At 35.2% G+C, this 24311-nt stretch overlaps 1 protein-coding gene across 14 annotated transcripts; it reads left to right on the plus strand.

Moving 5' to 3' along the window:
* On the plus strand, positions 1-23949 carry hlk (hulk). Of its 14 annotated transcripts, none has more exons than XM_089262658.1 (29): positions 3-70; positions 234-703; positions 2933-3089; positions 3171-3337; positions 3847-3882; positions 8386-8568; positions 8644-8787; positions 8862-8995; positions 9065-9245; positions 9324-9638; positions 10094-10408; positions 10473-11117; positions 11187-11369; positions 11432-11569; positions 11633-11815; positions 17408-17539; positions 17798-18121; positions 18192-18380; positions 18449-18586; positions 19379-19621; positions 20162-20344; positions 20410-20541; positions 20797-20952; positions 21856-22012; positions 22076-22242; positions 22299-22455; positions 22528-22694; positions 22755-22937; positions 23105-23949. In XM_089262658.1, the coding sequence occupies exons 2-29, from the start codon at positions 478-480 to the stop codon at positions 23290-23292; spliced, it is 5523 nt and encodes a 1840-aa protein (XP_089118784.1). In that variant the 5' UTR covers positions 3-70; positions 234-477; the 3' UTR covers positions 23293-23949. The 14 variants fall into 14 exon arrangements, with proteins under 14 accessions (XP_030238307.1, XP_017960080.1, XP_017960063.1 ...); XM_089262659.1 differs by having other exon boundaries at positions 14-70; positions 253-703; XM_030382447.2 differs by having other exon boundaries at positions 1-703.
* The last annotated feature ends 362 nt before the right edge of the window (positions 23950-24311 follow it).

A 24311-nucleotide genomic window follows, 5' to 3' on the forward strand; every position in this document is an offset into this window, starting at 1 on the left:
TTCACCAAAAGACTTTCAGTTGCGAGCGGACCTCTGCACGGAGTGGAACAAAATTGATAAACTGAAAAGAGTACAGTCCGCGGAAAACATTCAATTAATAGAAAATTCACATACATATATATATATGCATATCTCTATGTATATATATATATTTTTATATATATAATCTAATTTTCTCATATATAACCTATATATATTTTCGCCCATGTATTTGTGTACGCAAATGAAATAAGATTTTTCAACTAAAAATAGTGCCTTAATTTAAAATAAAAATAAAAAAACGACAAAACGACGATTTTTTGCTAACTTTGAATTATTAAATCAAAAGTTCTGATAATAATAATACATATATAAAATAAATAAATGTACACACGCCCGCATGTTTGAGCTAAGAGTTTGAATTATAATAAAAAAATTTGTTCATTGAAATCGCAACGGCCAATTTGTATTGACTGTCGTACTGAAGGCAATCGTAAGATGACTTTCACGCGAATAAAAACTCTAACATTGCTCGTGTGTACGCTACTGGCACTGAGTTTTCCCGGATATGTGAATTGCGCTAATAAGAAAGGATCACAGCCAGCGGCAGCTGCAGCGGCGGCGGCGGCGCCACCCCTCGAACCCGAAGCCGTTATTGAGGAGGTCAATGCCAAGCAGTTGGAAAAGCTATTGGCTGACAAGGATTATGTTGCCGTCTTCTGGTGTAAGTACACACCCACACACACACCCACACACACACACCCATTGTTGTTGTCTAGTAATGTGCGAGAATTTTGTGATCCGGGCAAACGCACGCTGATGGCCGTGCGCGACTCGAAATAGTAACAGAAGCCATATTATATAAATTTTCTCTAGTGAAAATTCTAAAAATTCGCATACAAGTGAAAATATGTGAAAAATTTCGTTGTACGAAATGTCTTGAGATTTTCATTCGGTTTAGTTTTTTTTTTCTACTTTTTTTTTTTTTGTTGCTAGTCTCTGTTCAGTTTTTCTATTTTTCCCTCTAGTGGTTTCCTTTGCGTTCTGTTTATGAGCAGCAAAACGCTTTTGGCTATGAGAAATTGCCGTCTCTCTGCTTTATTTTAGTGCTGTCTGCTTGCGCTCTCTCTCTCTCTCTCTCTCTCTTCCTCTCCCTCTCTCTCTTCCTCTCCCTTTCTCGCTGTGTCTTTGGATTCTGTAGCATTTAAGTAAAAAATTGGCCAGTAAATAAGTTAGCCAATGCCCGAGGCCCTCCCAGAGCTTAAATAATTGCCCATTTAGTTTCTATCTAAAAAGTATTTTGTGTAGGTTAAAAAAATAGCTAAATAGAATCAAAATAAGCTAATTACAGGCGCATACTTTCTCCATTTCTAAAGGCAATAAAGAAATTTTTATTGCTGCATTTTTTAGCATATAAAATTGTATATATATGCGTATATATATATATCTTTATCCATATCTATATCATATAAATTGAGCGCTATAATTTTGCATAAACAAAACGCTCTAATTTAGCTGCTTATAAATAGCTGAACCATAAACATGTTAAATAAGTTTTCCAAACGTTAATCACCTTCGGATTGTGGATATTGTTACGCCTGAAGGAAATAATTTATGAACACATAGACATACATTTAAATATATATATATAAATATATATATGCATTATTTATCAATGTCGCCAGTAAATACCCAAACAAAATAAACTTGAAATTTCATTTCAATTTTTCCAGAAATTAATTTGTTGACACTGAAAAAAAAATTATACATATACATATATGTATCTATATATGAAAAATGTCAATGATATATCTACATATTTAATGTTTAGACAAAGAAACAAAGCGAAATGCGAATTGTTTGTTAAGCCCACGCGAAATTTCCATTGCAATTGGCCATCAAAATATTGCAGTTAGCCAATGAAATTGTTGTTTATTTGCTTCTGCTAAATGCCTATTAATGTTATTGCAATATGTTGCGAAAACAATGTAAACTGATGGATAAATAACATATAGCCCAGCAAATGCAAATTGCAATCAAATCATAAAATCGAATTCAATCAAATATTACGTATACGTAATATGTAGTTGAGCATCTGTTTCATGTATTTGATGGCCATAAAAAGCGTACGCCAAACACGCACACACACACACATACACAGTGATATATGCTAAACAAATGAAGTTCAAGTATTTTATAGATATATAGCGGATATATATATATATATATATAGAACCAATGCAAACTGCTTTTAGCTGCTAAAATTTGGTTATTAAAAACAAAAATTTACTTTTGACTAAGCAAAAGGTTCATAGAAATGTGAATTGTGTATAATGTAATGATATGATAGAGCGTATAATATATGTAGAGAGAGGCGTGCAACCACCCTATACAGACAGCTCTTTGTATATATATATATGTGTGTGTGTGTGTTGTAGTTCATTTCCCTAATAGTTGCTGCATAAATTTTTATGAATTAATTTAGCCAAATGCTGTTGGCAGTTGTGCACACATTAATAGCTAATCCATATAGGCGACATATATAACATCTATACGATTTATATATATATTTATTCATATATGTATATTTGTCATGTGCTATATAGCAATGCAGTTTCGTTTGCTGCTGCTGTCATTTCATTCACTAGCCAGGTCGCCCAGCTTGCCCAGAATGCCATTTGCGGTTCTTGCTCTCTCTGACTATATGTATGCATGCATGAGGGGCGCTGGGGCGTGGCTAATGGCATTACCGATGATGATGCATCCCTTTTAGCGCTATGAATAATCGCCGCAGCATTTGGCGTCACACGCGACAGTTGCTAGCCGTCAATTCCCGTTGGTATCTTCATAAAGATTTCTATAAAAGCAGCAACAACAACAGCAACAACAACAACAACAAGAAAATTATAGCAATTTCTATATACTTAGACAATTGTTTTGAATTGCTTTGCAGATGCGCGTAGCTGTGTTACCTGTGATAAGGTTTTAGCGGAGCTCGAAAAGATCGACGATGACACCGACTCGTTCGGTGTGGACTTTGTGAAAATTAACGACAAACGACTAGCCAAACAATATGGCATCAAAACCTTCCCAGCGCTCACCTACTTCAGGTAAAACAGCAAAGAGTGAATGCGACATCAACAACATTCAACATGACTAAAAATACCCTGTACTGTTCTGTGTCCATTTAGAGAGAAGGAGCCCATCATCTACGATGGCGACCTGATGGATGAGGAGGGCGTGCTCGATTTTCTAACATCACTCGAGGCCATGGATCTGCCCGATCGCATCGAGGAGGTCAATGCCAAGATATTGCAAAAGATCATCGAGGATACAGATTTTGTTGCCGTTCTCTTCTGTGAGTACAAGTTCAAGTTGCTCTATCTATCTATCTATCTCTCTCTATCTACAAACTATTCTTTGTTCGATTATCTATATATATTTCTATTATCTATATCTATGATTCTGATTATGTTTACTTCAAAGCAGTTGCAGTTTTTAGCGTTAAAAGAAGTTTTTATTGAGTTACAATTTACAAATGAAAGTTAAGCTCTCTTGTGACTAAAAAAAAAAAAAAAAATTCATACAACTTAGGTACAACAACTCTTGAATACAATCTTACCTAGTTATAAAAAAATATTATCTATATATATTCAGATATTCTAAATACTTAAATACTAACTAAACTGTTCTATTTTGTAACTAACCCAAGTACGGCGGCAAATTTAACTCTAAATCTATCTCTCAACTATATAAACAAATTTATATATATATTTATTTATGTAACGCCTCACACACATATCTCGAAGCATATATAGTATATTTGCAATATATTTGTATGCGTTATATCTATTTAAACGACAACAGGTCCCGATCATGAAACATGCCCACCCCGGGTAATGGGTAAGTTTGTGCATATGTTAATGGGTTGTCCTTTGACTTGTGAATTTCCCCAGTCACTTCAGTCCAATAAAACCAAATGCGAAATGCAGAAACCCAATTAAAACATTGATTAAACAAAACTTGTACAATTCATCGTAATTTTCCAAATATTTTCCCAAAAACAAAACCAAACAAATTAAAAGTAAACTAAAACATATGCACAACAAAAACCTCGCCTGTATCTATGTAAATATGTTTAACACCTTTTCTTCTTCGCCCTATACCCCCTGTATATATGTATAAATGTGTGTATATATGTATATATATTTACTTATATCTGTCTCCACCTAATCTGATTGTTATCACTTTAAATTTCCTTTGAGCGAAACGAGCAAGCTTGTTGGGTATTTAGTGAACTTATATAAATATAAAAAAAATAAATTAAAAATATTTATATTAAAAGGAAAATAATAAAATCTTTGCTTTTTTATATGAAATAAATTCAACAGATATATTTATATTAGAAATAAAAATATTCCACAAATAACTGTGATTCTTTACCCTCTCAATCGCTTTCGCTTTACTCAAGACTCTTCGGCTATTATCAGTTGAGCGCCTTAAGCATAACCCTCGCATGCATACCAATACATTCATAGAACTCCACCAATCGTTCGTGACAAAGCCAATAAAAGGCTCCGATCGCAAACAAACTTGTAGAGGAATCGATTCGATCGGTTGCTCTCTGAGTATTTCTCAAAGTGTGAGTGAAAGAAATATATATGCAGAATAAGATAAGCCTTCAGCAGTTATTTGCGAGCTATGGACGTTGATAATATATTAGCAATTTTAATTTGATATTAAATTAAATTAAATTAAATTATTATTATTATTATAATTATTATTACAAATATATATTATTTTATTTTAATATATATATTATTATTATTATTATAAGCTATTTTTTAGTAAATAGGAAAACATTTTATTCAGTTTAAGTTCTTAAAAAAATGTTTGTTTATTAAATGCCTTAGCTTACGTTATTTCTTGACTGATATTTCATACATAAAACAAAATATTTAAATTTTAATATATGAGTTTAAGTCTAAACTATTTATTTTATTTACAAAAAATATTTTTATACATATTTTTTTTTTAATTTTATGTATATATAATATATGTATATGGTACAAAAAAAAAAAAAAGAATTTACAAAATTATTTTTAGAATGCTAAAAGACGACCTTTATTTACTTATTTGAATATATGAAATATATTCAACACGCGAATTTATTTAGTCTATATGTAGCTGTAACTACTTAAAATAAAACTGTAAAAATAGATAGTTAATGGGCAGCCATTTATACTTATAAATAATAGATAATGACATATGTAACTGGCTAACAAATTGGCTGATTTCAATTGTGCTATCGCCGCACGCAGACAGAAATAAAAAAACAAAAAACAAAAACTACAAAAAAGAAAATAACGTCAAATATTACGTATACGTATAAAAATAAGATTCCAACAACAAGTGAACGCAACAGCAACAGCATTTACACACATGCACGTCTGGGCTCAGCGCCAGACCATGTTTCTGGCCCGGCGGACGCAACCAGCCCTAACCGAGTTGTTATAGAAAAAACAAAAAAAAAGAGACACATCAAGTGCAGGAATAAATCAATATAGCAAATAGAGAAACTAACTTATAATTGATGTTGGTATTATAAATAAAACTCACTATTTGTGATATAATTGTTTCTTGGGTAGCCGAGAGATCAGAGATCAGAGCTACTTATATAGACATGATAGCCCCTGTAGTGGGCAATAAGTTTTGGCCACAGTCAATATGGACAAAGGAAATGAACTAATTCGTAAAGAGCACATAAACTTATTAGCTCGCAAGAGCAAGTGAGAGGGCGAATAAGGCGAGCGAGAGGCTGATAGAAACAGAGGGAGTTGGGGCAAGGGCGCGACAACAAAGTGTAGATCAGCTTTATTTATTTGTTTTTGTAGCAGGTTCTTTTTTTTATTTCTTTTCTTTTCCTTTCTCTTTTTTTTTGTATTTTTTCAACACATCAGAAGCCACCTACAATTTTGGGTTTATAAATAGAAACTCAAGCAGTTGGTTGGCCAACAAAATGATTTTTCGCTGTTGCTGTTGCTGCTGCTGTTGCTGCTGTTATTTTTGCTCAATTTTCAAACAACTAACTGTATACACACGCACACGCACTCGCATGCTGTATATGTATGTATAGATCAATAGTACGTGTATTTTTATAAAGCGCAGACAGCGCACAAAGGTCTTCGCATAGAGATGATCAGCATGTAGGTGAGACAAGAACAACATATTTTTGCTACCTTCCTCTGTTCTGCATCCATTGTTCAGCCTTTTGTCGAAAATTTCTAAGCGCATCGACAAACGCACAATCATTTTTTTCTATTTCTAGTTTTTTTTTTGTGGTAGGGATTTTATTTTATTTTTCTGAATACCCTGTAAACAAGTTTGGCTGAAATTTTGTTTTGTTTATTAATGGAAAAATATATATATTTTTGTATTCTAATCTATGAATATAAAATATATATATTTAAAATATATAAAATATATATAATATAATTAAAATATATTTATTAAAGTTAGCAACACTTATTTATTTATTTTTTTTTTTTTAAATATAAAAAGTCATTAAAAATAATTTTAGTCTCAAGAAAAACCATCGACGAGCAACAAAACACAAAGACTTTTGCAGAGTATCTCAATGTCTATCACATTTAGTTTTGTTTGTGTTGTTGTTTCCTTTTTTTTCATAGAGCTGCAGACAGACAGCCGTTTTAATTGCTTTTGCATACAGCAATACATCAAGATGCTGGCACACACGAGCCGGCATGGATGTCATTATGGGCAAGCTCTTTAGTTGCAGCCAAATGCAATTTTACATAATAAATATATATGTACTTATTTATATATATATAATATATATATTTAGTGGTGTGTGCGCTAGCCGACTGACTTGCACTATTTTTAGTCTCTGCCCAAGTCTGCGGCAAATTCATTAATGCAGTTTTGCATACTAAATGCGATTTCAGCGAGAAACCTGTCAAAAGTATAAACATAAACATGTTTAGTCACTGGCGCTGCACAGTAATAAATTGTGTGTGTGTGAGTGAGTGGGTGTATGTGTATGTGTGTGTGAGACTATGGGCATCTTTATATATACATATATCTGTCTGTGGCCTTGCCACCTTGGCGACACCCACTCACCCGGTCAGAATAGCTGCTCCATGGCAAATATATTTATTGTCTCAAAAAAGAATTTTTCGTAATTTTTCTCGAGGTATTTTATTAAATAAAAACATTTTAATAGCAATTTAAAGCTATTAAAATTTAAAAAAAAAAATTATTGAATAAGTAAAAAATAGAAAAATAATTTAATTAATATTAATACAGTTTAATATTTTTAATAAATTTAATAATTTAATACTAAAGTAAGTCAGTTTTATGTATAATACAAATTTCTACAAAATAAAAATTAATAAAGAAATAAAAAAAAGCAACATAATAGGTAAACAAATTTTTCAAAATTTTAACATCAATAAAGTATTTAAATGTATTAAAAAAAAATGTAAAATTATACAAAATAAAAATTGATTCATTATTAAAAATTTTAAATTGTATTCAAGCGAAAAGCTTTCAAGACACTTGTCAAATAAATACATTTAAATTGTAATATAGAATATTACGTATACGCAGCGAGTGACAAAGGCAAAAGCTTGCTAAAGGCGAACCCACAGCAAAATGAATAAATATAGCAAAGCAAACGACAAAGTAGAAAGAGCGAGCTTTTATACAGTTAGGCAGAGAACAACTCGACATATATATAAGTTTGCATAGGTATTTGTATTTTTATACATATATACATAAAGAATTATATTTATGGTCTAAGTGGTGAGCTCTTTGAAATCGTCTTCAAATGTTTTGTAGTATGCATTTCCGCTGCGTTTTGCAACAGGTTGTATACAAAGATTTCTGTAATTATTTTCCTTTCTTTGTGCATTTCCCCCATATTTCTTTTGCTTTTTTTTTGTAAACAAACGAAGTCAAATCGTTTGGATAGGAAAATAATGAGATTTTCAATACCATTTGCTGGCAAACGATAAATGATCCAAATACGAATCCCAATTGCTCGTAGCTCAAGACTATTTCCATTCTATTCTTGTATTGTTGCATGCCCACCTGAACGTTAAATCTATTTTGTACTCAATTAACCTTAACCTTACAGCGCTGCACACGATATAAATACGTTACATATGTGCCATTAAATAAAAAGCATAGCCCCACCCCCACACTATCTGCCCCACAGTGTGACCCTACCCCTAAACAGAACACTAAACACTTTGTTGTGCTACTATACAAAAAGAAACAATCAAACACAAACCAAACCAAAGCCCAAGTCTAATGTCAACCTGTGCTGGCGTTGATATTGCTGTTAAATTTTGTCTAATCTTTGCACATCCATCCGTTCATCAGATAAACAGCAGTGCCGCAAGTGCGCCAAGGCGTTGCAAGAATTGGAGAATATCGACGACGAGGCCGATCAGCTGGGCATCGGCTTTGTCAAGATCCACGACGAGGCATTGGCCGATGAATACAATTTGGGCAATCTGCCGGTATTGGTCTACTATCGCCATCAGACACCAATTATTTATGAAGGTATAGCATGACCAGATCCCTAAACGAGTTCCACTCGAAAATCGATTGTTTTGTAATTATCGAAACTGTGTCCAGGTGAACTGCAGCGCGAGGAGGACGTCTTGGAGTGGTTGGTGCAAAATAAATCGACCGGCGATGAGGATGATGTGATCGAGGATGTTACATCCAAGACCTTGTCGACGCTCATTAACAATATCGATAATTTGGTTGTGCTATTCTGTATGTATACATGGCATATATATATACATATGTATGTACTCGCCCGATAATTAGAACGATCTACGTTTCTGTAGATGATCACGGCAATGATGATTCGATGACCGTATTGGAAGAGCTAGAACAAATCGACGATGACTGCGACAAGCATGGCATACAATTCGTGAAAATCGATGATGCCAAGGCCGCAGCCGATTACGGAATCGATTCGGTACGGAATACAATAACAAAACTCATCTAACTGCAGATCCCATCCAATGTGTTTGATCTATCTGTGTAGATTCCGGCAATTGTATACTTTGAAAAAGAAATTCCAAACGTTTACGATGGCGATCTCATGGATGAGGAACAGATACTTAAATGGTTGTTGGGTCAGTTGGAACATGATGAGATCGAGGATGTCACCGATGAAATGCTCGATACAATGATTAAGGAAGGACGCGTCATTGCAGTGCTGTTCTGTAAATATATCTACATCAAGATTTAGGCGCTGTTGCTGTTGTTACATCTGCTGTTGTTGTTTGGTTGTTGTTTTCCAGACGACAACAACGACAAGAAATCCCAAAAGGTACTTGAAGAGCTCGAGAACATTGACGACGAATGCGACGCGCTGGGCATTACTTTCGTGAAAATCGACAATCCCGAGGAGGCCGTCGAATATGGCATCAATAAAGTTCCTAAACTGATATACTTTGAAAAAGGCATTCCAACTATATACGAAGGCAATCTGGAGGATGAGGAGAAACTATTGAAATGGCTAGAAGAACAAACTAGTTCCGATCAAATCGAAGACATTACCGATGAAATGTTGGATTTGATCATTGAGAAAATGCCACACGTAGCCGTGCTCTTCTGTAAGTGACTTCTGGGCCACAAAACCCAGCCGAAACCCACCCAAAAGTAAAGAAAACCCCATGCCGGATATATCCCATGCAGCTGTAGATAATGTAACATAGATCGTCCTCTATATATATATATATTTATATGTTGTATTCCTTGTAAAACTGGGGTGTGTCTGAGTGTCTGGCGTTTAATCAAAAGCTGCTCGATGTGCTTATAAAAATTAATTCATTTCATCAAAAGCGCTTCAACTAATCATAATACATTAATATGAAAAAAATGGAGAAGTTTGAGGACCTCTTAGAGTCATATATATATATTATGATATATCTAAATAATAGTATGAAACCAGTTGCAAGTTGAGAGCTTTCCAGTAGTCACTTTAGAAGGCCTGTGATGCGCTTTTCTTTCCTATTTTCAATCTCTGTCATTCGATAAACCAAATAATCGATAACACAATTCTTCACAGATGACAAAGATCAAAAGAAATCACAGAAAATCCTGGCCGAATTGGAAAACATTGATGATGAATGCGATCAGAACGATATCGCATTCGTTAAGATCGATGACGACAAGGAGGCCAAGGAATGGGGCATCGATGAGATACCATCAATTGTGCTCTTTGAGCGCGGCATTCCCCACATCTATGAGGGTGATCTGATGAAGGAGGATGAGCTGCTTGGCTGGCTGGTGCATCAGAAGCGTTATTCTGAAATTCCCGAGGTTACCGATGAGATGAAGGACAAACTGGTCGAGAACACCGAACATTTGGCGGTCATTTTCTGTAAGCTTAGATAATATCTAGAGTTATATTGTTCAATAAAATCAAATATTTATATAATTTGCAGACGATAAGGATGACAAGCAGGATATGCGCATTCTGAACGAACTGGAGAATATTGACGATGAGCTCGAAAAGGAGGGCATTGTCATTGTGCGCATCGATAATGCCGCTGAGGCCAAGGAATATGGTCTCGATCATTTGCCAGCATTGATTTACTTTGAGAACAAGATACCGGCTCTGTACGAAGGTGATCTGATGAACGAGGACGAGGTCCTCGAATGGCTGTTGGTGCAGAAGAAGACAGCTACCATCGAGGAGGTCACCGACGAGATTCTTGTCAACTTGATCAATGAGCATGAATATGTTGTCGTATTCTTTACGGGTCCCTGCGAACCGGGCGAGACCTGCGATCACACACTGAACGCATTGGAGAGCATCGACGATGAACTCGATGAGGCTGGCATCATATTTGTTACCACTGAGGATACCGGCATCGCTAAGAAATATAATGTCAAATCCTATCCACGATTGGTGTTCTTCCGAAATCGTGATCCATTGCACTTCACCGGCGATTTGGATGACGAGGACGAAGTTCTGGCCTGGATCACCGATGACGAAACCCTCGAAATTCCCGGCAAAATCGAGGAGGTTAATGTAAAGATGTTGGATAAGATATTGGCTGAAAACGACCATGTCGTTGTGTTCTTCTGTAAGTTTGCTGAATCCTAACTGAAAAACTAAGAAATGTATTAATATATAACTTTTATACATCTGACAGACGCCGAGGGCGACAAGAAGTCGCAAAAGATCCTCAACGAACTGGAGAACATCGATGATGAATGCGAGGAAAAAGACATCGACTTTGTAAAGACATCCGATGACGATATTGAGAAGGAATACGATCTGCCCGGTTTGCCGGCGCTTGCATTTTATAGACATAAGTTTAGAACAATTTACACCGGTAAGAACAAAACAAAACTAATTAATGATGGATATAAATGTAATGAGAGGTTTGATTTACAGGTGATCTGATGAAGGAGGAGGAAATTCTGGAATGGGTTATCGATTTGCATGAATCGACTGCTGATGTTATCGAATCGGTTGATCGCAAAACGCTGCAAGTTTTGATCAATGACGTTGAACATCTAGCCGTTTTCTTCTGTGCGTTCAGTCAATATAACCTATTGTAATTTTAATGTAATCGTAATCTATCTGCTTTCACAGACGATGATGAGTGTGAGACGTGTCCTGGCATTTTGGAAGAATTGGAGAATATCGATGACGATACCGATAAGCACGGCATTCAGTTTGTCAAATCGAATGACGTTAAGCTGGCCCATGAAATTGGCATTTTCGCATTCCCAGCCCTAGTCTACTACGAGACGGGCGTTCCGATCATGTATGATGGTAAGCTGGCCTCGAATATTAGTTGGTTGCCAACTCAAATCTAAATTGAATTGTCTTCCATCCTATAGGTAATCTCAAAAATGAAAATCGTGTGCTGCAGTGGTTAATCAATCAAAAGAGTAAGCGTTCATATTTCAAATGTTTTCTCCGCTTTCTAACTCACGCTCATAAGCCAAACATTCAATACCAAATCAGTTGAGCCCACAAGATCTTGGCCAAACTTCAAACTTACAAAAAAATAAAAATCTCTATATATATAGAGATTGCATATCAAATCCAAGCAAGTCGGATATATCCAAATATCATTCTACCCGTTTATAGCCATTTGTAAAATGACAAAACGTAATGAATACTTTCGATATATATACGATATATAATAGGCAACGATGACGATGGAAGTGATGAGAAAATTGTTAAAATGAGCTATCCAAAAGAAAGTGATGTGGATAAAAGAGAAAGACTAAAGCGTCTGCAACAAACGATACGAAAACAAAGATTACGAAAACATTCACGCGATGACGATGATAATGGCGATGACGATGACGATGACAATAACGATGACGATGACGATAACGACGAAGATAACGATGACGATGACGACGACGATGACAACAATAATGACAATGACGATGATGAAGATGATGACAATGACGACGAAGATGATGACGATGAGGAAAATGACGATGAGGACAATGACGATGAAGATAATGACGATGAAGATAATGATGAAGAAGACAACGACGAAGATGAAGATGATGATGAGAAAGATAACGACAATGACAAAGACGATGAAGATGACGACGACAATGATGAAGATGATGATGACAATGATGACGACAATAATGATGATGAGGACGAAGATGACGATGAAACTGATAAAGACAATGATGATGATGAAGACAACAATGATGATGATGATGAAGAGGAGGATGAAGATAAAAACGAAAATGATGACGATGAAGACGAAGACAATGATGACGAAGACGATGATGATAATGATGATAACGATAAGGACAATGAAGATGACGATGATGATGACAATGATGATGACGAAGATGACGAAGATGACGAGGATGATAATGACAACAACAAAGACAATGACGACGAGGACGAAGACGAAGATGATGAGGACAATGATGAAGATGACGAGGATAATGACGATGACGATGACATACAGAACGATGACGACGATGACGATGAGGACGATGAAGACAATGATAAAGATAAAGACGATGAAGACGAAGATGAAGACGATAATGATAATGATAACGACGACGATGACGATGACGATAAAGATAACGATAACGATGACGATGACAATGACGAAGAAGAAGATATCAGCAAGCAAGTCTATAAGCACAGAGCTAAAGGCAGAACGATACATCGGCTTTCTGATCTATGCTCGGGTCATGTTATAGATGAAATAGGTAATACGTGAATGTGAGTTGCCATTGCCGCACTAACTGAAGTTGTTTTTCTTGTTGTCAACTCCTCTCCCTGAACTGCCAAACCAAATACAATTCCGACCATAATATACACTACAGTATTTTCATTGTCTATCTACAGACTTGGGTAAAAGGATTACAAGAAATGCATTTCATAAAGGTAACAAAGCGATATATACATATACATATATAAATGTGTGTTGCGCTTAGCTTTTGTGGTAAAGCAATTCATCTACACCCATATGAAAATACGAAATATATAAAAATATGAAATCTGATATACAAATACACATCCACACACACACACAGTCTAAAAGCCACGTCTATGTTTGCCCTCGTGAATGTATTAAAGACCTATCCAATGCTTCGATTTACCTACAATACCGTTTGAAGTTCCCCCCCTCTCTCTCTCTTTCTATCTCGCTCTCTCTTTCAAATAAAGTAAACAAATTTGGTAAATAATAAATTAAAAATAATGCAAAAATCATAGCTGACACAATGTTTGACAAAATATAAAAAAAAAAAACATATATATATTTTTTATATTATAAAAAAAAAAATAAATCAAGCAATTGTTAATAAATTAATTATTTGGATTATTGATATAATTATTATGTTCTCTTAATACTTAAGCAAACGTTTTTATTTGTTATAATATATGAATAATAACCGAATCGAACCCGCTCTGCTAAATAATTATAAACAAACGAAAAACCAAAAGCTAAAGAAAGAAAAAATAATAATAATATATATAATTAAATATATATTATATAGATGTAAAAAAAAAGAATGTAAAATGTACAAACTCAATTAGGACTTAATACCTGTACAGTCAGCATCAAAAGCATTTTGTCAGTTATTAGTTAAATAGCAAAAATTAATATTGAAAAAAACGATTTTTGATCAAAAACAAAAATTAAACAAAAATTAATTTTGTTCATTCATAAAGCACGCTTAATTTTTACTCTAGAAAGAAATCAAAGATTGAAGAAAAATGAAAATCGTACTAACTGCTCTTTGTGGTAATTTCGAAGGTGTTGAAAGAATGATAAAAAAAAAAAAAAAAATTATAAACGATTTTTAAAAAATAAAAGCAACTTTTATGACTTTTATTTCGTAATTTCTCGCCTACTCTTTATGCACTTTTGTTTACTTTTTTCTTGTTAGTGATTTCTTTAAATTAAAAAAAAAACCAAAAAAAAAAAAAAACAAAATTAAGAACTAAACAATCTGACAAAATGTTTTTGTTTGTTTGCTCACAACAGATGACGAATGTTTCTATGTTGGATTGGGTCACGACGGCCATTCAGCTAAGCGCGGCAACAGTTATGTGCCCAACGATTACAAACCATTCCAATGCTGTCCAACCAAATTGGAGAAGTCAACGAAAGTTCCTAAAATGACCGCCCAGCGCATCGGACACAGCGATGGTGAATCGAGCAAGCGTCAAGGTGGCAATTTCAAATTTGCTAGCACAACCACCAACCAAAAACCATCGAGCCAAACGCCAAGCAAACCCAAGCCCAATGCCAATGCCCAGAAGCCGGCCCAAAAGCGCAAGGTTGATGATGATGATGACGACAACGATGATGACGATGACGATGATGATGATGATGTGCCATTGGTGAAAGTGTCGTATGCCAACAAACGATCCGGCCAATCGAACAAGAAGCCCCTGAACAAAGTGCAAGATCTGGATGATGAATCCGTTGAGGTGGAGAAACCAAAGAAATCGTCGAAGAAGTCTGGCAATAAGCTGAACGTTAAAACCGGTACGTCGCGTGACAATACGAAACCAAAACTCCACTTTCCAAATTTATAGACACAAAAAACATACATACATATATCAATAGACAGGGATTGTTTAGTTTTGAAACCCATTTATATATCCATCCAAAAAACACAAAACAGACATAACTGCTTGTAATTTGATTTGTATATTTCTCTCTCTCTTTTTTTTCTCTTTTTTTTTGTGTCTTGCAGGCATTAATTTTTTCCAAAATCGACTAAAAAATTTGTATGACCTCATTTTTCAGGATATCTCTCTGTGGGAGTAAGGCAACAATATTAAATAAAACAAAAACAATTTAAGAACACGCACAAAAACTGTTTGTATGAATGTAAAGTTAAAGTAACAAACGAAATTTTTGAAATGCAATGTAAAAGCAAACACAAAAACAGAAACTAAAAACTCAAAAAAGCAAAGTAAAGCAAAGCACGCATAAGTCTAAGATCTAAGAACGCTGTAGAAATAAAAAGCAAAAACCTTGAACAACAGGTTACTTTATATATATATAACCCGATATGAACTATCAAGTGTAATGTGTGATTTTTGTTTGTGATTGTCATGATTATTCTAATTTGTAAGTGCATCCAAAAAGACAACAACAACAACAACAACAACAACTTAACTCAGCTGGTTGTGTAACAAAGAAAGAACATAAATCTATGTGTATATACTAAAAACAAAAAAACATTTTAGCTACACTGCCCAACACTGAACAGCAATGCAGAAAGAAAAGTGAGTTGGATGCACAAATGCGTTACTTTAATATATATATATCTCGAATATTACACATACGACATGTTAAATGAATTTTTCTAGTGAAGAACTGTCACTCATTTTGTTCCACGCGTGCTGCAGCGTCAACTGCAGTGGAAATACCAATTGGCCAGCTCTCTGATCACGTTGGCCACGCAACTCACAAATAAACAGAAATTTTAAACTCTTTTTGGTACTTTTGCACTTTTGCGCTAATTAACTCGTTTTTTTTTCTCTGTTGAGGCTGCCTGTCTAAATAAACAATTTTGTTGCATTTTTTTGTCAATGGATTTCGATTTCAATTGCGCCAAACAACAAACTTTGTTCAAATTTCAAAGCAATTACTGCAACAGCGTAACTTACTATTAACACTAAACAAAAATACAACTATTAACATTAATTAAAAAATCAAAAAAAAAAAAGTCTAGATTGTCAATAACTGAGCATAAACTACTTTTGATACTACTTACTACTTTTATTATTTTTTTGTTACAATATATACAATTTACATTTATGTATGTAGCTAGCGTATAAAAAAAAAAAAAAAGCTAAATATTTTTAAAACAATTTTACAATGAGAGAGAAGCGCAAATACAACTACTATATATTATTATACATATATTTACATAGCCTGAACTAAACTACTTTGTTTTCTAATTGAATATACTCGCTTCTATGCATCATACAGTTTGTATACTTAATATATATATATATATACATATACATGAAAAATGGCTGTCAAATCCGTTGCGACATTTTGCAACACTGGCCTCGCAAACCGCTTTCTCTTTCACTGTCTTCTCTGCTCTGCTCTGGCTCACTTTTAGCCAATTTGTTATCGATATTTGCAACAAAAAGAAAAGAAACAAAATGAAACGAAATGAACAAATTAACTAATTTTATTTTTTAAGCTTTGTAAAACTATTTATATATTTGTTGTTGAACAGCAGTTGTAAAGATGAACACAAAAATTATTGAGAAAAACAAAACTCAAGCAAAATGTGTATTTTGTTAAAGTTTTTATGAACTCTTTTTAAACTATTTATATGTAAAAAATAAACACACACAAACTTTTGTAAAATTTAATAGCGAAAAACTGAAACAATTGTAAATTGCAAATGAATAAAAATATAAATCAACATTTTTTTTTAGTTTTCTAAGCGTTTGCACAAATGCAAAAGAAAAAGAGAAAACAAAATAGATTTGATCATGTTTTGTTTGGTTTTCGTATATCGATGGCGGTAATTATTCATTAGTTATATATAGATCTGAAACAGATATGTAAACATTTGTTTAAGATTTTGCATTATTTTTAGTCAAATTGTCAGCCAAATGAAAATTATTGCCTCCAGTTGCCACAAATATTGGCACAATGCCCAATTGTTATAGAGAGAGGAAAAGCAACAAGAAAAACAATGCCAAAAATTATTAATTTTGTTTATAAAGAGAAAACAATGAAAAGAACTCTTGATTGATTGACCAACTGCAGCGAACAGGTATGTGAGAAACTGTAACCAAGAAAAAAATAATAAAAAAAAAAAAAATTGAATGTCAAAGCTAAAATATTGTTAAAAATATTTAATAAACCATTCGTTTGCCATGCAGGTAATTTGGAGAGTAACGAAGAGGTATTCAATTGGATATTGGAACAGAAGGCCGATCAAAGCATTGAGCTTATAAACCGCGATCAACTAATTGAATATATAGCCACCAAAGACTTTTTAGCGGTTGTCTTCTGTAAGTATGCGTAAGGTAAACCTAAGCATAAACAAAACTGAATAAAAATATCAATAAATAAATATATATATATCAAGCTATATATATGTACTTTAGTATGAGTTTTTTTTTTTTCTGCGCGCCCACTAAAAACTGTAACTGCCCAACAAAACAAAAAGAAAAGCGAAATATAGAAAAGTTGTTTAAGATTTTCTCAATTTTATTTAGGCATATTTTCTCATTTATTAAACGTTTATACCTCTCCCATATATCTTGCAGATAAAGAGGATGATCCGGACTCGCCGCGCGTGCTGCGCCACATTGAACTGATCGACGACGAGGCTGCCGAATATGGCATTTATATAGTCAAAATGCACGACAAGCTGATGGCCAAGAAATATGGCTATAGAAATCCGCCCGGCTTGACCTACTTCCGCAAGGGCAAATACATCAACTACGATGGCGACATCGATGACGAAGAGGAGATCCTCGATTGGCTAACAAGTCCGGCGAACATGGAAATGACCGATCACATCGAGCAGGTCAATCGGAAAATGTTTGAGAAAATACGCAAAAATTCCGATTATGTTGCCGTCATATTCTGTAAGCCCATCAAACTCCATAGAGTTTTGGCCTATTTGGGAATTACTTCTCTTTTCTATCTCCACCACAGACAGCGACGAGTGCAAGCAGTGTCCACGCGTCCTGGCCGAGGTGGAGCACATCGATGATGATGCCGACAAGGCTGGCATTGACTTTGTCAAAATCGACGATAAGCAAATGGCCAAGGAATATGGAGTCTTCGCACTGCCCGCCATTGTCTTCTTTAAGCCCACCTCCAAGGAGCCAGTTATATACGCCGGTTAATATTATTATAAATACTTATAGACAAAGTCATCTCTTATTGAAATTGTAAATTCTTGTTTGCAGGTGATCTTTATGAAGAAGAACAGATCCTATCTTGGTTACTTACGCAAAAGGATCCAAGTGGGGATGTTATTGAAGATCTCGAAGGCGAAAGACTTGTTCAATTAATCGAAGAGTCTGGCTCCATTGCCGTCTATTTCTGTAAGTTCAATACAACCAAAACGTCTGATATATTTAACAAATCCAGGCAATTACGAGGTGTGTTCGAAAATTGTGAATTCTTGGGATTTTTGTGAATATTTTTGTATATTCTTGGGGTATATGATAATTGGAGGTTCACTACCTTCCATTTCCTTTAAATTTCAAAGAGCGAATACTGATATTTGGGTTCATTTCGATCTCAAGCTAAAAAGCTGTTCAATTGATCTTGCCCTAAAAAGCAGAGTCACAGATTAACTACTACTACTACTACTACTACTACTACTACTACTACTTACTATTCTGTCATCCATTCACTCAAAAATCCGAATTCACATTTCTTCTCGAACAAACCTCGTATATGAAACCAAAAAGAAAGTAGAAAATTTGTTAAGTCTATCAAACGTTTGACAGCTGCAATCGGTTTGGTGACATGAAACTATGCTCAAGTACAAGTTGAATAATCTCTTTTTCATAGCATACTTTGCAGCGCATTTAATGTTGTTAACGTCTCGCACTTTGTCACATTTGTCTTAAGTCAAGTACTTGGTATATTTTATGCTCACTCTTTTGCGCAAACAGTTTGCAGTCGATATGTGAATCACTTCTTTAGGTCTTTATTTTTTAAGCTCTTATTTATCTATATATATATATAAATTTGATCAGCGCTGAAATGTATCTAACCAACAAGACTTTTTACCACATTTATATATTTCTATCAAAAAATATTTAAACAAAAAACAAAAACTGCACAAAAAAAAAACAACAACAACAACAACAAATCACATACTGTAGGGAATAAGACCAAATGCGATATTTGCAATTCGAAAGCAGCGCGCAAGGCGCGTCTGAAAAAGGAGCGCGAACAGCATCAACAGGATGGCGGGTCAGCTAGTGCGGCCGCCGCCTTTGGCAGCGATCCTGAGGCAACTGCTGCGGCTGCCGAGGCAGGTGCTGCTGCTGCTGCTGGTGGTGCTGGTGCTGGTGGTGAGGGTGGAGCAACGGATGCTGCAGCTGCAGCGGGCAAACATGAAGATGGTAGCGCACCCAAACGTGACCAAACAATTTAATCAAATGGAATGAGTCCAAGAATGTTTAACCAAAGCACAAACAAACACCCAGCACACGTACACCTATACACACACACACACACACATGTATATACATACACCTGTGAGAATGTCTTACCCAAAAACAACAAAACTTTGCTGTAGCGCACTTCCAAGCACACAAATACACACACACACTCTCTTCTTCTTCTGTCTCTCTCTATCTTTCTCTCTCACACTCTCTAAATGTGTCTAGCTGTGCTATCTTCTTACACATGTATATATATACTCTATGTGCCTTCTTCTACACACACAAACACACACATACACACACACACACAAAGTTGTTCAACCCGTGCTTAGTTTCTGTGTAGTTTGCTTGCTCGTAGTGTGTTCTTTGTATATTATCTACCTTGCCACGCCCCTTATGTACCCTTGAAAACCTTCTGTTGTTCAGTGTGCACACAATTTGTTATAATATACATATTCCTCCTCTGTACAAAAAAAAATCGGAACAAACCTCTCTTAGATGCCGACGGCTGTGAGCAGTGCACCAAAGTCTTGGAGGAGCTGGAGAACATTGACGACGATTGCGACAAGCATGGCATTACGTTTGTGAAAACTCGCGATTTCTCTGTGGCGGACGGCTATGGCGTGCACGAGTATCCGGCGCTAGTTTACTTCGAAGGCGGCATACCCAATGTATTTGAAGGTAAGCGAAAACCTCAGGAAACCCTCACTTGGAATCCAGCCACATATCTCTTTAACTACCTGCAGGTGAACTCAGCGAGGAGGAGGAGGTTCTACAGTGGCTTATCACACAGAAAACCGAGGATCGCATTGAGCTGATAACACGTCAAATGCTTGAGACGATGGTCGAAGAGACGCAATATCTGGCTGTTTATTTCTGTAAGTATATGAACTCTAAAGACAAAGACACTCAATCAAATCCTATCATAATATCATATAATATCAATTATATATCATTATATTCCCTGGCACTCCACCACCAAATGCACTACTGCACCACTGCACCAAATGCACCACAACACAAAACACCACCACCACAACCAATCCAAATATTCCATATATGTATACCACTCACACATATATGTATATGTGCTTGTGTGTGTGTATTCCAATTCAATATCCGTAACGCCGCAGTGCCGGCTGAGCGCAAGGGCAAGCCTCCCGCTTACTGTCGAAGTTTCTGCTCACCCTCTAGTCTTAATGAAAGCAACCTGACCACAACCAAATACTCATCCAGCCAATTCGTACAAAACTACATTTCGCGCAAAAGAAAACGTATCCAAAAACAAGGTATTCCGTATTCCAATCGTGCCAAAGCCCAACGAATTAAAAACGAATATTTTTTTCAATTTTAAAAATAAAATCACGCGCATGTTTCCTGCTAACCCAGATAAACAATTCTAAAAATTCTAAAAATTTAAAAACAATCTCTTTGCTCTCTTCTACAAACTCTTATACTAACAAGAAAGAACGTTGCAGTCGGGCAGCACCGACTGCATAATACTCATTCATGGTCCAAAGGGAGTTCTATTTTGTGTGGTAGTTAATAGTCTCATTTTGGAGCTTAGCTTCGAGCTACGACAAGATATAGTTATTCCAATATAATTTATAGGTCTTCGATAGAAGAAGCTAGATGATAGAAGCTACACTTCTATCTGATATTAATAAATGCACAACTATAGTATGGCCACGCCTTCAGGTGGCAAAAGCATACATATTTTAAAACTAGGTAGGCAACCCGTGTATATATTTCAAATGTCAAGTCTCTTAGACTTTAGACAACAGCCACATATAGTACTCCCCGATTTGCCAGGCCCCTTACCAGACAAGTATACCCACAAATATACCAGTTTATCACTCCCTGAATGAGTATACAAAACTAAGACAACTAAATGTATTATCGACCAAACTAAATGTCCCACCCAACTACTTAGGGTACATAATTTTTACTTCATTCATAATTAATAAATCAAAATTAAAAGCAAAATTTGATTAAAAGCACATTTCAATATAATTACAAATTGTAAAATTTAGTTTGGGCGCGAATACCTTTACTTTTTGGCGTTTTCTCTTTATGCGTTGCCTCTATAACTTACCTAACTTATCTACTACACAGCGAGCGCTTCACATTCATATATCACAATTATTTTACAACTATTTTAATATTGAATACATTTTATTTATGTTTGCCAGACAAAATCAATTGCAATATCTGTGATCAGATATTGGAGGGTCTCGAGCTGATTGATGATGAATGCGATGTTTTTGGCATACACATGGTTAAGATACAGGATCCACAGTTGGCCAAGAGATATTCCATTAAAACGTTCCCCGCTTTAGTGTACTTCCGGTACGTAATATGAATGATAGCTTCAACTTGGTTATATAATAATAACATATATATATACTACAGCAATGGCAATCCTTTGCTCTTTGAGGGCGATCTGCAGAATGAGCAATCTGTCCTAGAGTGGCTGATAGACGATGATAATCGCGAATTGGCCGATGAAATTGAGGAGGTTAATGAACGCATGTTGGATCGTCTGATGGCTGAATCCACTCTACTAGTTGTGTTCTTTTGTAAGTCAAGAGAATTATCCGGAATGTCTAGCAGTGTACTAAGAGTTTTCTTTTAGATGATGATGATTGCGCTGAGTGTGAGGAAATTCTGGAGGAGCTGGAAGAAATTGATGGCGAGGCAGATATGTTTGGCATTGACTTTGTTAAGATTGCAAGCGTTGAGGCGGCCAAGAAATACGAAATAGTCAATATACCCTCGTTGGTGTACTTCCGGTGAGTTAGGAACTCAGTCAGCTTTAATATAAACAATATATAATATTAACTTCTCTTTCCTTTTGTCTTCAGCAAACAAGTGCCCGTTCTCTATGATGGTGATTTGCATCAGCATGATAAGGTTATCACCTGGCTGACATCTCAGGATGTATTCGAAATTAAAAACGAAATTGAAGAGGTTAATCGCAAAATGCTTGATAAACTGCTTGAGGAAAACGAATTCCTATCCGTGTTCTTTTGTGAGTGCGCTAAATAGTTAATAGAAATTTTAGATATTTATTGTGCATAAATAACTTTAGATGAGCACAATCAGCCGGATAGCGTGGCCGCGTTGGAGAAACTGGAGAATATTGATAGCGAAACGGATAATCTGGACATTACTTTTGTCAAAATGGCCGATTCGCGTTATGCCAAAAAATGGGGTGTTACCAAACTGCCAGCCATGGTCTATTTCCGGCGTCGTTTTCCCAGCATATATAGAGGTAAGTCTCATCCTTTTTCGGTCGATTACCTGAGGAGCTGCTGTTCGCACAGTTATTAAATAAAATTATAATAATATAGTCAGACCATTTCGATTATCATTTCTGAATATTTCACAACTATTATATATTATATTCAATTTAAAACTATTCCCCTTCTTCTTTCACAGGCGATTTGCTCTCGGAGGATGAGGTGCTCGAATGGCTGCGCAAGAATCGCTTCCGTCAGCCAGAGCTGAACATATTCATGTACGCTCTGATAGCCCTGGCGTTGGCATTCGTTGTTTATACCGCGTTTCTGCTGCAGTGCTTCAAGCCGGCACCGCCTCCGCCCGTGCAGCATCCGAAGCAGTCGTGATGAGATTTTACTTAGTGAAATTCAACTGTAGCTCAACTGCAACTAGAGAATCGTTGAAGGGATTGACAGCTACGAGAAGGGCGTGCCAGAGATGCGTAGAGGAGCGAGAGTACGAGAGCAAATGAAAAAAACCTAAATAAACGAAACGAACACACACGAACATACACACACAAACACACACACACACGCAGACAAGTAAACATCATCATTGCATTACATTAAACTAAACGAACTATCATCATGGAATCGTCTAAATTAGACGACTTTTAAGCAAAATGACTTTATAACGACAGAGCCGACTATGCTGCCCCCAAGTATTGTGCGAGAGAACCAAAGAGAGAAAGAGAAAGAGAGAGAGGAAGTCCCTGGTGACAGAACATTGCAAATATTACATACTGTAATCATCATGATATTGATGATAATAATAATGACAATCCGTTGACTTTTACGCAGATCTACGTAAAACTAAATACATATATATATAAATACCTTTTGAGACATGTTTCTGGCTGCTTCCATATTTATGGAATCTCACATTTCATCACACATAAATAATTAAATCAACACTCAAGTCATAGTAATTACTATTAAAAAATTATATTTAAATAAAATTACAATAATTAAATAAAAGAGAACAAATCATTATAATTTTTACAACAACAAAAAGAACTATTACTGATCAATAAATAAAGAAGAAAACATAATTTAAATTCTTGAAAATAAATATGAATATGTTTATATTTTTGAGTAGGGGTATGCTGATTTTCTGGACGCATGGTAGAGGTAGTAAAGTATATTTAATTTTGATCCTTATAAACCTAGAGGCTAGAAATTATAAATAAATATTTCGGTATAATATATATGATAATAATACACAGATTTTGGATTTTTGATAGCTTCACTTGATTAAAATATCAGCACACTCTCACTTATTTACTTCAATTGCTAAATCTAACCCACTTCAATGGAACTTTTGCGAATGCCCTTCGTCTATCAGCTTAAGTTATCAGTCTGAAATT

The sequence above is a fragment of the Drosophila navojoa genome, chromosome 5 (assembly GCF_054131105.1).
Source record: "Drosophila navojoa isolate 15081-1374.11 chromosome 5, UAZ_NAV_1.0, whole genome shotgun sequence".
Lineage (NCBI taxonomy): Eukaryota > Metazoa > Arthropoda > Insecta > Diptera > Drosophilidae > Drosophila > Drosophila navojoa.